The sequence below is a fragment of the Panthera leo genome, chromosome B1 (assembly GCF_018350215.1).
Source record: "Panthera leo isolate Ple1 chromosome B1, P.leo_Ple1_pat1.1, whole genome shotgun sequence".
Lineage (NCBI taxonomy): Eukaryota > Metazoa > Chordata > Mammalia > Carnivora > Felidae > Panthera > Panthera leo.
This window is the reverse complement of record NC_056682.1, coordinates 41953066-41967842: the sequence shown is the minus strand read 5'-3', so window position 1 is coordinate 41967842 and position 14777 is coordinate 41953066. Positions and strand designations below refer to the sequence as shown.

At 37.6% G+C, this 14777-nt stretch overlaps 1 protein-coding gene across 1 annotated transcript in view; it reads right to left on the bottom strand.

Annotated features, from left to right (window-relative positions):
- The window catches only part of ZMAT4 (zinc finger matrin-type 4), a 254802-nt gene that overhangs the window by 98605 nt on the left and 141420 nt on the right, over nt 1-14777 (bottom strand). The window contains exon 4 of the mRNA XM_042936666.1: nt 8672-8899. Within this exon, the coding sequence (XP_042792600.1) occupies nt 8672-8899 (228 nt within the window). The remainder of the gene's footprint in view (nt 1-8671; nt 8900-14777) is intronic.

Here is a 14777-nt window from a genome sequence, read left to right as displayed (position 1 = left end):
AACTCCAAGTTGGAAATCATTTCTGCTTGATTTTCAAATCCCTAAGCATTGGGATGAGGTAACTCCTAAGCTCTCATTTCTTTTTCACATTTTGTGTTATATTTACTTCCATAAAGGTATTAGTTTGCTCTCCTCCCCTTCTTCAGACTCTAAACCCTTGAGATTTAGAAGATGAGTCAGACATTTCAATATTCTGGATAATTTCAGGCACAAAGCCAGCACATAATAGACATTTAGTAACTGTGAATGAATGAATGAATGAATGAATAAATGAAAATGATCTCTTCTACATCACACTATTTTCCCAATTCAATAACATGACAGGAACATGAGCCATTTAAGCAGTTTAATTATCTAACCCAAAATGTGGGCTCTGAAGATCAAAATGAATCTATATGCAACAGCTGAAGTGTCAAAACACATTAAAAATAATAATGCAAAAATAACCAGGTGTAATCTAAGCTGAGTATTTTCTTCTGGCACCTCTTCCCCTACCATTCAATTTAGAATTGTGTTCTATAATTATCATATCTGCTTAAAGGTCCTATTTTCTGCTGATTCTTAACTAGCTAAAATACATACAGTTTTCAGAGACTGAAAATATTAGTACAAGGAATGAACTAATGTTTTTGTTTGAACTTATTAAATGCAATAAAAATGCACCTCACTTAACATGGTAATTTTTTTTATCAAATACTCAGCACTGTGAAATGTTCAACCATCAATTTGAGACCCATAATTCTCATTGTACTTAGAAATTGGAAAATATGGAACGTAGTCTTTAACTTGGTTAACCAGGTAAGACCATTCAAATCCCTGGATATTCATGCAGGACCTTCTATCAACAATATATTGTTTTAGATTCTGTCAGTGAGGCAAAGAATAAGACATGGACCTCCCTGCCCTCAAGAAATTTTGACAAGACCAAAACTGGGTTAAAATTATCAGGACTGATAACACCCAGTGCTCAGTGCTTGGATTCACACTTCAGAAGAAGGCTCTCACAGTATCTAGCATGTGGCATGGCAAGTTTAAGAGTAAATCACGGACAGGTCCTGTGTCTATGCCAAAGGGGCAGCTGTCAGGGGCTGTGAAGGACCAACTGTTCACCAAATTCCGCTGAACTCACATCCATTTTTTTTCTCATTTTGTTCTGTTATGCTCACTGTTAGTATTTTGTTTAATTCAAGTTAGCATAATTTCTCACAGGAGTAATTAATAGCCTTCCAATATATCTCCCCGTCTTCTGTCTAGTTCCCTTCTATTCCACCCTCCACACTGCTGTCTATAGAGACTCCTTTCAGAAATACAAATGTCCTGCCAAAAATCTTGAAATTACTCCCACAGCCTTCAGGGTTAGGTGAAAGCATTCAACTCCTACCATGATCTGACTCTCTTTCTCTAGCTACTTGTCTCATTATTCCCAAACCTGGCCTGAAGTTCCAGCCACACCATACCTCTCCTCAAAGGGACCCCACAACCTTTGCTGCCATGCTTTTTCATAGCTCTGTCCTCAGCCTGTGACTTTGTCCCCTTCAGCCGCCCAAACTGAATATCTTTTAGTTGTCTTTCAAGACCCACCTTACTCTACTGATCTCAAATTCTAGTGGCTCCACTGCTCCATTCCCACTGTCACCTTCACCTCTCCTTACTTGAGCAGTCTGGCTCTTCTACTTGCCCAATTAGACAAGGCTTAATCAGTGACCAGAAACCTCTGCTCTAAAATGAAGACATCAGTGGATACTTGTTACGTCCATCTTCTCATGAATAAATTGCCCCTCACATGGTCAAAGGCACCTAACACATTCCCATTTAACACCCCAGCTACCCTGCAGTGGCCAAAATGCTGCTCCTGAGCTTAGTTTCCTCCTCAACTCAATGACCGTTAAGACACTTCTCTTCTCCAAAGCACTCACTCACCCACAGCCATGAAAGAAACCATGAAGGCAACCCATGTCAGTTCTTCTTACCTATAAACATTAAAGGGACTCCAGGATTGTGTTTTGTTTTTGAACCCTGAAAACCATGAATGAATGATGCATCTCTTACCAGAAAGTTTGCCACCCTAAAACTCTGCTAGTAGCATGAGAAATGCCTCCTTGAACAAAGGAAATATGTAAAGGGTGTATTTGCAGGAATGACAGGAGCAACACCAGCAGGTCTTAGAGGGAAGAGAGGTGACCTAGAGTGGAAATGAACCAAGCCCTTCAGGAGAGAAAAAGTAGAGCATGTGGCTTCACAAGCAAGAGGAGCTGCAAACCCCTCTGTGCATTTAGAATAAATCAAAGCCTCTCAATGACCTATTAAGATCTGCACAGTGTGACTCTAGCTAAATCCAATCTCACTGTTTACCCTTCTTAGTAGCTTCAGGCACTCTGCCTGCCATCAGTCCTCAGATGTGCCACACCCTTTGCCCCTACACAGGGCCCTTTGCACTTGCTAGTACCTCTGCAAAGAATGAGCAGGTGCTTCATGTCTGGATCCTCCCCATCAGTCAGGTCACAGTTCAATATGTCAGCTTCTCTGAAAGGCTGTCACTAACCATCCCATTAAAGAACCTATCTCCTATTTCATTATTTATTATATCGCCCCACTTTTTTTCCCTTTAGCATTTGCCATAGGCTAAAAATGTTTTGCTTCTTTACTTTCTGTCTTCTTCCCAAGAAAAGGACCTTTTTCTTTCATTCACTGTAGTATCTCCAACACTCTGTGCCTGGTATTAGGTAGGAGTTCAATATTAGTAGATAAATCAAAAAATGAATAAATAAATGAGTGAATGAGTCAGAGAGGAAACCAAGCAATAACATATAACAAGCTTTTTGTTCCTAAAAACTTGACCTCATCATCTGATTGGAACTTCTGTTTCTATGAACTCACGTGGGGATTGGGAGCCTACAATCAAGTTGTTAACTCCAATTAATTTGGTCCCCAAATCTTTGGAATCCCTTAGGCATATTGGATTGGCCAAGCACAAAGGGATTATGGTTGTTGGATGAAAAAAGGATTGTTTAAAACTAATATGGATATTCTCAAGCAAACCTCAGATATCTGGCCATGACACCCATCAGGCCAGACCCAGACCTTGGGCAGAGGATCACAGACAGACTATTTGCTGTTGGTTTGGTTCCCATGAGGATAGGCAGAAATCTCTGTTAGATTTTAGTTTTTTTAAAAAAATGACAGAATGTCATAACAGAATGTGTTGCAGGTGATGCTATGTGACCCTCAAGCATTCCACCTGATCTGTTTCAGGAAGGGCTCACTCTGTGGGAAGCCAGCCACCATAACAGAAGTATGTTAAACACTGGGAAAGGACCACAAGGAGAAAAACTGAGGCCTCCTGCAAACATATGAGTGAGTCACCTTTTCTTTCTTCTTTCATTCAACTTTTTACATTTTCTGGAATCACCCAGCCAAGCCACTCCTAAAGTCCCCCCACAGAAACAGAGAGATAGAATAAAAATTTATTGCTGATTTAGGCCTTTATACTTTGAGATAATTTTTACAATGGCAATAGTTGTACTGGTTGCCTTTGAAAACTATTTATTTATTTATTTATTTATTTATTTATTTATTTATTTACCTAGCATGCCTTTCTTTCCACTGGAACAGACTTTGGAGCAGACCCAGTACCCAAGTCCCCCTGCACAGGTATCTTAGGTAACTGAAGGTAGAGGAGTGCCACTGAATGAGGTGGCTAGGCTATCTATTATCTGAGCTATGAGCAAAAGCCAAAGGAAGATTAAGTGGGACAAAATCTGAGACAGACAACCCATTATCACCCAAAAGACCACAGCAGAAGTAACTCAAAGAGTAAAAGTCTCTCACTCCAGTGGTCTGCTTATTTTGAGGTAGGTCTGCTCTTTCGGATTCACGTACTACTTTAATGCTTTGAAGTCATATATAAGCTTCTTGTATCCCTTGGAAATTAATCTCCATTCCCACTAATAAAGGCAGAAGCTGCATTATAGAGAGAGTAATAAATTCTAGTGACCTCTCTGGGAGTATGTTTTCTCTTCACAGAACTTTGCTTTCCAATACCAGGCCCCTGTGAATAGTAAATATGATTTCTGTGCCTTTCTATATTCACTCCAGCTGAGATAGTGTTCTGAATGTGGGGAAAACTCCTTTATTAAAGCTATATAAGGCATTTTGTAAGTGATTCATTCCCAGAAACCTGAGAGTTGACAGTGCCCATTCTGTACTTGAGTTCTAAGCAAGTTTTATGCATTTAAAAATAGATAAGCCCCCAAACTCAACTGTTTTTTTAAGTTAATTATTAAGAGTTCTAGTTAGTCAATGATGAGTCACTAGAAATTGGTGTGCACAGAATCGGGAGTTGTGGGTCTAGCCATAACTTAGAAGGGAAACAGTCAAGTCACTTCTCTGAACGCTGCTCTATTAAAACAATACACACACAAAAGAGTATAATTTGATGATGTTTGATGTCCTTCCCAATACTATCTGCTCATAATGCTCAGAAACATTATTAAATTTTCAAATGAGTTCCTTTGCTCTGTGTCTTCGGAGGAGAATCACACCAGATTTGTAGTTTCCTCTGAGACACTGAAATAACTGCGTTTTTCCATTCTACAACTTTTAAAAGAATAAATGATAGAGATCTGCAAAATGTATATTCTATGTCCACCTAACTATAACTTCATAGTTTTTGCTGTCCACTATTTCCAAATAAGAAACTACCTAATATCTGTGTTTTATGCTAGCAAGAAGAATTTAAACTATAAAATCCTCTGAAGTATTTTGTGATCTTTGAATTTTATAATTTCATAATTCAGTGACTTCTTTTGTTTTTTACATTGGACTCCATATTCAGAAAAAGATTACTATTGTTCTTAAGTTAAAACTCGGAAGTAGAGACATCTGTTTTCTGAAACAAATAACTTTAAAGTTGAGTTAGTAACCAGGTTATGCATACTAATAACCATTTAGGCCAATTCCGTTTAAAATTCTTTCTTAATGTATGAAAATAATTTTCTTTTTTAAAATTTGATTTCCTACCTGAAGCAAAGGAAGGCAAGAATTCTAACACACTTCTATAGTTTTCAATGGCTAAATAGTGTGAATACCAAAAATTAAAAAAGGTGTAATTTTCTGTGCTATTAAATTATATACAAATAATGGGTGGAAAGTTATGTGTAGGTTACAGGAATCAAGATCAATGTAGAAAAATCAACTACATTTTCTATATCAGTAATCAACACATAAAAATAAAATTTCAAAAAATAATTTATATTAAGTGTTAACAGAAAATACTTGAGGAAAAATTTTAAAATAATGTGCTAACCCTTTAACACTGAAAACTATAGACTGTTGCTGACAGAACTTGAAACAATCATAAAAAAATAGGTATAGATGTTCATGGATTGGAAGACTCAATATTGTGAAGAAATTAAACAAATATCCCCAAATTGATCTATAGATTAAATTCAATCCCATTCAATATTCCAATAAGCTTTCTGTGTAGAAATTGAAAAGCTGATTTTGAAATTTATGTAGCAAAGCAAATGATTTAGAACAGCCAAGCAATATTGAGAAAGACAAAGTTGGAAAGCTTGAATTACCTGGTTTCAAGACTTTCATAATGCTAAAAGAATCAATACAATGTGATACTGGCATAAAGAAAAACAAATCAATGGAACACAATAGCTCAGATACAAAGAGACTCACACACAATCAATAGATTTTCAATAACGGTGCCAAGATCATTTTGTGAGGAAAAGAAGATATAGTATATACCTGCATTTCACGGTATATTTTATATAAATACTGTGTATATATAAAATATACTGTGAAATTTTTAAAAATTAGAAGAAAAAAATCATAAATAATTTCTTGTAAAATTTATTCAGTCAGGATCCTTTTAGAAGTAAAAGTGATTATTGGGGTGTCTGGGTAGCTCAGTTGGTTAAGATCTGACTCTTGATTTAGGTTCAGGTCACAACCTTGCAGTTCTTGAGTTTCAAGCCCCGCATTGGTCTCTGTGCTGACAGTGTGGAGACTGCTTGTGATTCTCACTCTCTCTCTCTTTCTCTCTCTCTCTCTCTCTCTCTCTCTCTCTCTCTCTCCCCCTCTCTTTTTTTCTCTCTCTCCACCCCTCCCCTGCTCTCTTGCATTCTCTTTCACAAAATAAATTAAAAACCCATTTTAAAAAAGAAGTAAAAATGATTAAGAATGTAGGCTTTTAGGTGATTTTTTTAAGTTTTTGCTACCTCTATTTATTCAGCAATGATTGAGAACCTACTAAGTGTCTGTCATCATTCCAGGCATTTTGAACACATCACTGAGCAAAACAGACATAAATCCCTGCTTTCAAGTTGCTAACAATCTATAGGAGTAGGGAGGAAGACAGAAAATCAGGAAAACCCTAATAAATAAGTCAATGTTTTAGTGTTTTAAAAACTGAGAAGTTCTATGAAAGAGAGAAAGCTTGAAACACTGCCGTATTGTGCACTAGCTGTATCACACCACTTTTAAAAAAGCTATGGGTATACCTACATTTACTAATTAGTAGCTTTGTCCTTAGTAATTGATTGATAGTGCATTGGCAGTATTCCAGAAATAGGGGTTTGGAGTGTGTGCATGTGTGCATGCATGTGTTTGAAAGTGATGGTTTATCATCAATGCTTTATTCTCCAAGCTTTTGCAATATTTAACGTCTGAATAAACATATATCAAGATGTCACCTGGGGTGGGTGGAAAGGTTCATTTCAAGGACACTGTATTCAAAGCTAATCTCCTCTCATGTGCTACTGAGTCATAGTCACAGTGAGTTATCAAGTCAAAGAGCAGCCCTTTTTGTCTTCTGTATAAAAGACAAGCTGCTCAAATGTTACAGAATTCAGACGCCCAAGTCATTAAGATGTGGTTGTACATAAAAGATGCAGCACTGATAATTCAAAATAGACAAGAAGAATGTGCTCTAGAAATAATTCTTCTACAAGTCATAATATCTGGCACAAAACATAAATAAAGCCCTATTTTTCTCCTTCAGTGCCCTGCTGTGAAGGAGTCACTGAGCCAACTTGTTATCTGCCAGTAACAGTGAGTTTCGGGAAGGCCTTCAGCTATGAAGAGACTCTGTATTTTTTTAACAAGACATAGACTGAGGATACAAGAAATCCCCCCCCAAAAGGCAATAGCACACCAACAATTCAAAAGCCTCTGAGATGAAATTATCCAACATTCTGAAACACGAAGCCCCATGTTGTTTTTCTATAGCTAAAAACACACCCCACATAAAGTGTTTTTCATTTTTGTTCTTGTTTGCCATTCTTAATTACATATCTTGGAAAAATCCATCTCTAATCAAGCTTTATAGATGTACTAATGGACCTCCAATCCTAAATCTATACAGCATTAGAGGATCCTTCCATGATGACGTGTTTATTTGCCAGCTACAGCTTATGTTTTCCTGTCTCTTTGCCTATACATATAGGTATCTGCTCACATGGAAAGCCTGCTGCAATTCTACCCATATTTCCACTTCCCACTCAAATCCCTTTCCTGGGTGAAGTCTTCCTCAACCAACAAAATCAGAAGTGACCCGCCCTCAGCCCTCTTTATGCTCACACAGCGTGATCTTCAGTCCCACTACTTATCTGCTCTGAAATTGTACCAGGGCATTTCCTGACTACAGTGATCTCTCTTGGAGGCTCATAGCCCAGTTAGGGAGAGAACTGTAGGTTCCACACAAAGAACCCAGATTAAATGCAGATTGCATTCTCAAAATTCTCAAAATTGAACTGCAAATTTTGTTTTTAGAGCTATTAGGAACAATGATTCTTGGCCAGCCCATCAATGTTCACCTAACCCATATAGCACTTGGAGTACAGTATTAATAGCACCCTTTGCAAAATTATTTTTCTGAGAAAATGTATTGTCTCAGAAAAAAGTATTGTATGTGATTCTGTCCTACCTCTACACTGCCAACATCAATTGATCAAAAATGTTTAGATGATCAAAAATGCTTAAATAGTTGTTGATGATATGCTATTAAGTGCCATGAATTGCTAACTGTCTTCCTAAAGAACCCGCAGGAATGATCCTCATCCTGTGGTTCCCAAGTCTCCACTCAGCAGCTTCTGTGAAACCCTATGTGAATTTCAAATGTTGCATATTTTCCATCACTTGAGAAAACATCTGCCAAAGTGCAGTGGGGAAGCTGGGTATTGGCCATATGGTGGCACGTAGAACTGTCTTACCTCAGCCTCCTAGATATTTCTATTAAAGGAACTTGGGCTTATTTTAAGCTATGAAATAGAGTCAACAGGTTGCTTTGTTTGGGTTGGATTCATAAAACACAATAGTTAATAAGATAATGTTATTTGGTCTTTTTAGCGTCTTCTCTCATACGGCTCATCTACAAAAGCGGTCATTAGCAAAGAGAGTTAAAGATAAAGCAGAAGAAGAAAATCTGCTTCATATATGGTTGGCTTCAATCTGAAAAACAGTCAATAAAAATATGGAAATAACAAAGACTTTGAAACGAAAGAGATTACAAAAGTTAAGCTAGTTTTCTACTCATTTCCTTTGCCTTCTATTCCTTTTAGATGAGCCTAGATTTTTCCTTAGAAATCAATGCAATTTGTGAAAACACAATCTTTCTCTGAAAGCCCAGTTCTGTGGCAGAAGTTGAAGGAGTTTCTCTTACCTCTTAGTTCCCCCATATCCAGAGTTGTCCCAAGCTGTTCTAATAGAGCAACTCTTGCTGCGTTCTTTTTGTGTTTCTTGCCATCATAATGTTGCTGGGCCATCAGAGGATTGTTAAACCAGGCTGCACAGAGCCCACAGTATCTGTCTGAATCTCTTCTTTGATAGGGAGATGTGACCACTGGAGCAGCGTCCACCCTTGGAGGCTTCAGTGAGTTCAGGGGTGTTGCTGTGAAGGAAAACAACCAGAGGGACACACAGGCCCGGTTAGTCCATTACTGAGTACGAGTACCCATGTCCTCAATATCTGAAGGGGGAAGGGTCTCATGTTCATTCTAGAGCTCGAATTCCAGAGTTGACTGAAAGCAGGAAAATGATCTTTGCCAGCCTTCATTTTTGAAGCTGGGATACAACCGAAAATTCCTAATTTATTGAGATCAGATTTCTCACATTGTTATGCTTAAATCTGACCGTTCAGAAGACCATCCCTTATGAAGAAAGAAAGATGTTCAAAAACAAACTCTTGGAGGTAAGGGAGGGATCCATTAAATCGAAGCCAAAACTTGGAGGAAACGTTGAACAGTTATGGCTTCAAAGATTTTGAATGAATGAATTTGACATGTGTGCTATAACTAGAAATAACCAATACATAAAGGACTTGCCCAAGTGATAGAAGTAGATCTTTTCAGTTACAAGGACTGTACCAATTGACAAAATCGTGCTCATTTTATTGTCAGTTTCTTCTGTTTACTGTGATGGGTTATTTTCAATCCATACCTGCTAAAATTGATGTTGAAAGTATAATATTGTTTTAAAAGACCAAAAGACAAACACTATAGAGCAGATGTTGCTTTATCTAAACTGAAAAGGCATAATATCACTTGAGATTGCACAGCCCTAGCTATTAACTTAACACATTCCATTGTGAGCCTTCAGTTATTTTTGGTCCAGAAATAAAAAAAAAAAAAAGAACCTAACTTGAAGGAGTTTACCAACAGAAAGTAAAAATAACTTTCTTCTGTACTACAACATACAATATGCTTTCATCCTCCCAATAGCTATGACTTGAATTACTATCCCATTTCTCACCTGATGGACCTCGCACAAGCCACATGATTCACTGACAGTGACATTTCTAGTTATGGGGAAGGCAAGACTCCAAATCAAATCCTTAATTTCCAAGGTCAATGTTCCTCACAATACCTCTAAAGACTCTTTTTATACTTCTTAATAAGCAATTTTATAATAAGCAAATTTAGATACTTTTCTAGACCTCAGTCATCTTTGTTTTACATAGGATTTAATTTAAATTTGGAAAAAGGTTCTAATCCAAATATTTTACAGAAGAAAAAGAAATTTAAATTCTCATATGCCCCATTAGTCATAATGCAATATAGCAGTACCTTCTGTTCATTCTTTGCTCCTGTAATATAGAGTAGACTTGGAAAAACCAAGAACATTAGGGCCATTCCAAAGAAAAGCTAAAATCTGGAACCTCAATAGTAAGTAATACTTAATCAGCTCCCCAACCTTTCAAATCAGTTTCGTGTGGGCTTTTTTTTTTTTCAGATTAAATAACAAACATGCAAATAAATACTTGCTAAATAACATTTTGATTCAAGGAATGACTGTATTGTGGCAAAATCTTGAAAAAGTCTTTTCTTCTCAACCCAGAGATTTCACCAGATGGGGAAGTTTTAGCTAGCTTGGATGAAACTTAATGGTATTATTTCTATAGGGACTTAGAGAAATAGGATGTCTCTTAAAGGCCTCATTACCAGATCAGTCATATATCACCATGTGAAAATAAAGCTGAAAAGTGGGCCATACCACACCAGCTGTTACCCAGTATCATTCTGTTGTGACTTAGAAATGCTAATAAAAGCTACAAATACTCAGTTGACCTGTATGTAAAAGGACTTCTACACACTTTTCAGAAGGAAATTGGATCTTGCTTCCAAAGTTTCCTGCAACCCTATCAATTTCTGAGGATTTATATCTATCTATTGTTTTTTTTTTTTTTTTTATGGCAAGGAAAACATATCAAATGCTTGCGATCAGAACGAACATTGATTCTTAAAGCATAACTCACTTTTCTCTAAACTGGGCCCTAAAAAAACATCTGAGCCAATTTTATCTATTGATACCTCTTATACCACTTTCCAGCAGGAGTGATGCACAACAGAATGTCCATCAAATAAGATAATCTTATCTCTCACACAAGAAAGTAGGTTAACGCTGCATCTGTATTATAGCTTCTCCTCCTTAATAATTCCACTACCTGGTGTACCGCTGCAAAGTTTAATTTTTCTTATGCTCCTATTACCAACTGTCCTCACCAATCCCAACCCAGTTTATATTTCCTGTAAAGGCAAGAAAAGGCAGCAGCGTGAGAGAGTGGAAACCGTGTGGGATCAAAGTCAGAAATCAAGGTTGGATTGGATTCCATCACCCCCTGAGCTGTGTCACCTTTGGCAAATCTCTGATGTCTCTGGTTTCCACAAGGTTAAAATTCAGGGTCACCATCTCTTTAAAGCCCATAGTGTGCAGATGGAACAAAATTGTACAAGCTTGCTCTTTCTCTTTTATGGCTTTGACTGAATGCCAAATAGCGAGGTTATATGGGAAGAGAGCAGTTTCCAGATCATAATACTAAATCTATGTGTGAGCATGGACCATAACATCCATAGTTCTTTGGCAAAAGTATGTTATTCTAATAAAATGAATACAAATAGGGTAAAGATTATGGTTTGGCTTGAAAACATGTTTATAACAAAACACTTTAGTTGATGTATAGTTCATTTTTATTTAAATTTCATGCTTTATGTTTTTATTCTAATTGCAAAAATATGTAGCTAAATACTGACTTCACCTCCTCTATGTACAACTTAAAACCAACAGTTCATTCATCAAAACCAGTAGTTTTCAACCTTGGGCGAGTATTAGACTCAGCAAGAGCTTTAAAAATCTCTGTGTCCGGACTGTTCCCCAGACCAATTCTGTTCAATTATATCTGAATCTCTGGGTAGGAGCCAGGAAGCAGGAGGCTTTAATGTCCCCTTCCCACACCACCTTGATCCATGCTTCCAAAGTACAGCCAATGTTGAGAATCACTAACACAAATATTGCCAAATTTTGTTTGAAAGTGACTACACAATAGTCTTCCTAGATCTTCACATAAAAGAAAGTCACATACTACATCCCACAGCAATAAAGCCAATTATTTTGTAGGCAGTAACTGAAATGCCACATCTTTATCTATGAGGAAGAAGGAAATAATAATTACTTGGCATTTTTTAAACCCCTAATCAATTTCTCCATTTCGCCAAGATATAAAAGTTTCTCCAAAATAGCAGCTAATGTTATACATTTATATTACAAAAATTAAATAACAATTCCGATCCCTTGTCCCAAGCAGAAACTCATATATACATTGAGTTGCTGAGACACAGCACCGCCTAACTTTGGCAGTCCCCCCAGCCTGGGCCACCATTCCTCTCCTCCTGGCTAACCACTGCCTTGCAGGGTGCTGTTCGGTTCCCTCTGCTCTGTGAGGCCTTGGAAACCCAAGTAAGTGGCTCTCCCTTCTCTAAACTCAAAGCACTTACTAACCACGCAATTCATTGGACATTTCTTAAACAGCGCCTTATAATCTTAGTTGTGCGTGCACGCTCGTGTGTGTGCATGGCTAAGGGAAATTAGATCATAACACTTATACATCAATAATGGACACTTTGGTGTGTGCCGTATTCTCCAATACAGGTCTGTAGTCCCTTGTTTCTACTCAGAAAAAATAAAAAACCTCTAAAGTTCAAATTTTTCTCCATGATTCATTTTTTATTAAGACATGACAAGAATTCAGAAGAGGTTGTCATCTTTATATAAATATATATTTTCATATAAATTTATATATTTATATATATAATATAAATGTAAATTTAAAAATAAATATACGCGATATATGATATATATAATCACTTATATAAACATACATACATGTTGCAATAGAATGATTAATGTCTCTAAGTATAGAGTGCTTAGATCTGCTAAAACATAATATATAGTATATGGACCTAATTACATAGTTAAAGTCTTACTCTCATAACACATTCAGCCCCCAGTATTTTGAACAGAAGATCAGGATCTGTAGCCAGTTCAGAGTAACTAAAATAAACTCAACTTGTTCTAATGCTTGAGACAATTGAAACAACTCAGTCTCCAAAACTTGATTTCTAAGAACCACCAGACATGAAAGCCATTTTCAATACCCCCTTTATGTCTTGCATAATGTTTGTCAAAGAGCAAGTTCTCAGTAGCTATTTGCAGACTGTTGGCTAAGTTGTCCTGAGTAATAGTTTGGAATACTATCTCTCTCCTATGTTTGCTTTTATCCTGGTAGAATAACCACAGGTGATCTAAGGACAAAAGTATTTTCAGAGCACCCTGTGTGCACCTCTCTCAGCACACCTCCTCACTCTGTAACGTAACATTGTATACGACAAGACTCTCCTTAAGTCGGCACCTTGCCTGATGGCACTCGCGCAATGTATATCCCATGGCTTTTGCTAAATACATGAATGGATGGATGGATCCTCTTTGTATTAGAAGTGAATAAAGTACTGGTGACCAAGAGTTTTCTTATCTCTTCTAAATTGTATCATTTAGGGCTTGAGTGCTGTACCAGTCAATATAAATATAAGTATTAGAGAATCACTGGCAAGATTCTGAGTGGGGGTGGGGAGGTGAAGCCTAAATTATAGAAAGGCAACCTGTCAAAGTGGAGACACACAGCCCAGTCTTCCTCTGTCTTTTGGTTTCAATTGGATATAACGGAAGTTAGTATTGTAACCAACTTCTGTCTGTTTGCCAAGGTGGCCTATTTCTGTACATTTTAGAGAGTTCAAATTATGCACATCATCCTGGAAATTTTACTTTTAAACAGGAAGCCATTTACTTGGATTCATTTAACACGGCATCTAAACCCTCACTCCAAGTTTCTGGCATGGTACCAACCATCCCAGTTTGCCAGGAACTGAGAAGGTTCCCAGGACGTGGCACTCCCAGTGCTAAAACAGGGACGATTCCAGCCAAACAGGAATGAGTTCGTCATTCTAACTTCTGGGGTCACACCCGATTTCACATCATACAGGAGAAAGCAATTAGTAAAAATTTTGGAAATAACTGCTTGGGAGATTAGAGCAGGTACTTTCTCAACCAACCAAACAGAATTTATCAATAGATCTCAAAGCTTTACTTGTCAGATCACCATGTGGGTATCCTTAGCCAGAAAAGAGGATAACACAGTCAGCAGGCAATGGTATTCTTACCTGCCTGTCTGCCTTCTGGGTCACGGCACAGGGTGCTCTTCAACCCCCAAATGTGCAGCTTTCATTGGCATCCCCTTCTCTCTCTCCTCCGTTACTCTCCTCTTCCTTCCTCCCCTGTCGTTTCCTTTCTACCTCTTTCATTCATTCCTGATGCTTTCTAGGCTTTAGGACTAACAAAACTTAGTCCATCCTCACAAAGGACTTGGAGGCTATTGAAATATTTTCTGGAATTTACTTCTTCCAAAGTATGTGGCTTTCTCACCTAAGGTGTTCTTATCCATAATACTAATTCTTCAGGTTTGTTTGACATTATGCAGTTTATTCCATTCTGTCTGTTCCATGTATTTTCTTCCTTAAGCTGCCCCCAAATCCTGTTTGACCAATAAGGTAGCTTTAAGTTCAGGGAGATAAGTCAGCTATCACAGGGTCCTCTAATAAGTGGCAAAGACAAAGGCAAAGGCCAGATCTTTTGAGTCAAAGACCAGCACCATAGTTTAATGCCAACTAGTTTCCAATGATGCTGAGGGAGCAATAGGCCAAATAAACAGTCAGAACACTTTTCCTGGGCTTCAACATCTGTTCTCAGAAGGGATTATTTGGAAATATGCATTTTCCCTAAAACAATTTTTTCCAATTCCCAGTGCCTATGATCATCTGCCTTTCCTTTTTCTCTTTTTGTCCCACCCTAAATCAAATTACTAACAGTAGGAATCCTCCAGCAAGTATCACTGTTTGAGGGCGGGGGGTGGGGTGGGGGGGGGCGTTTTGTTTTTGCAAATG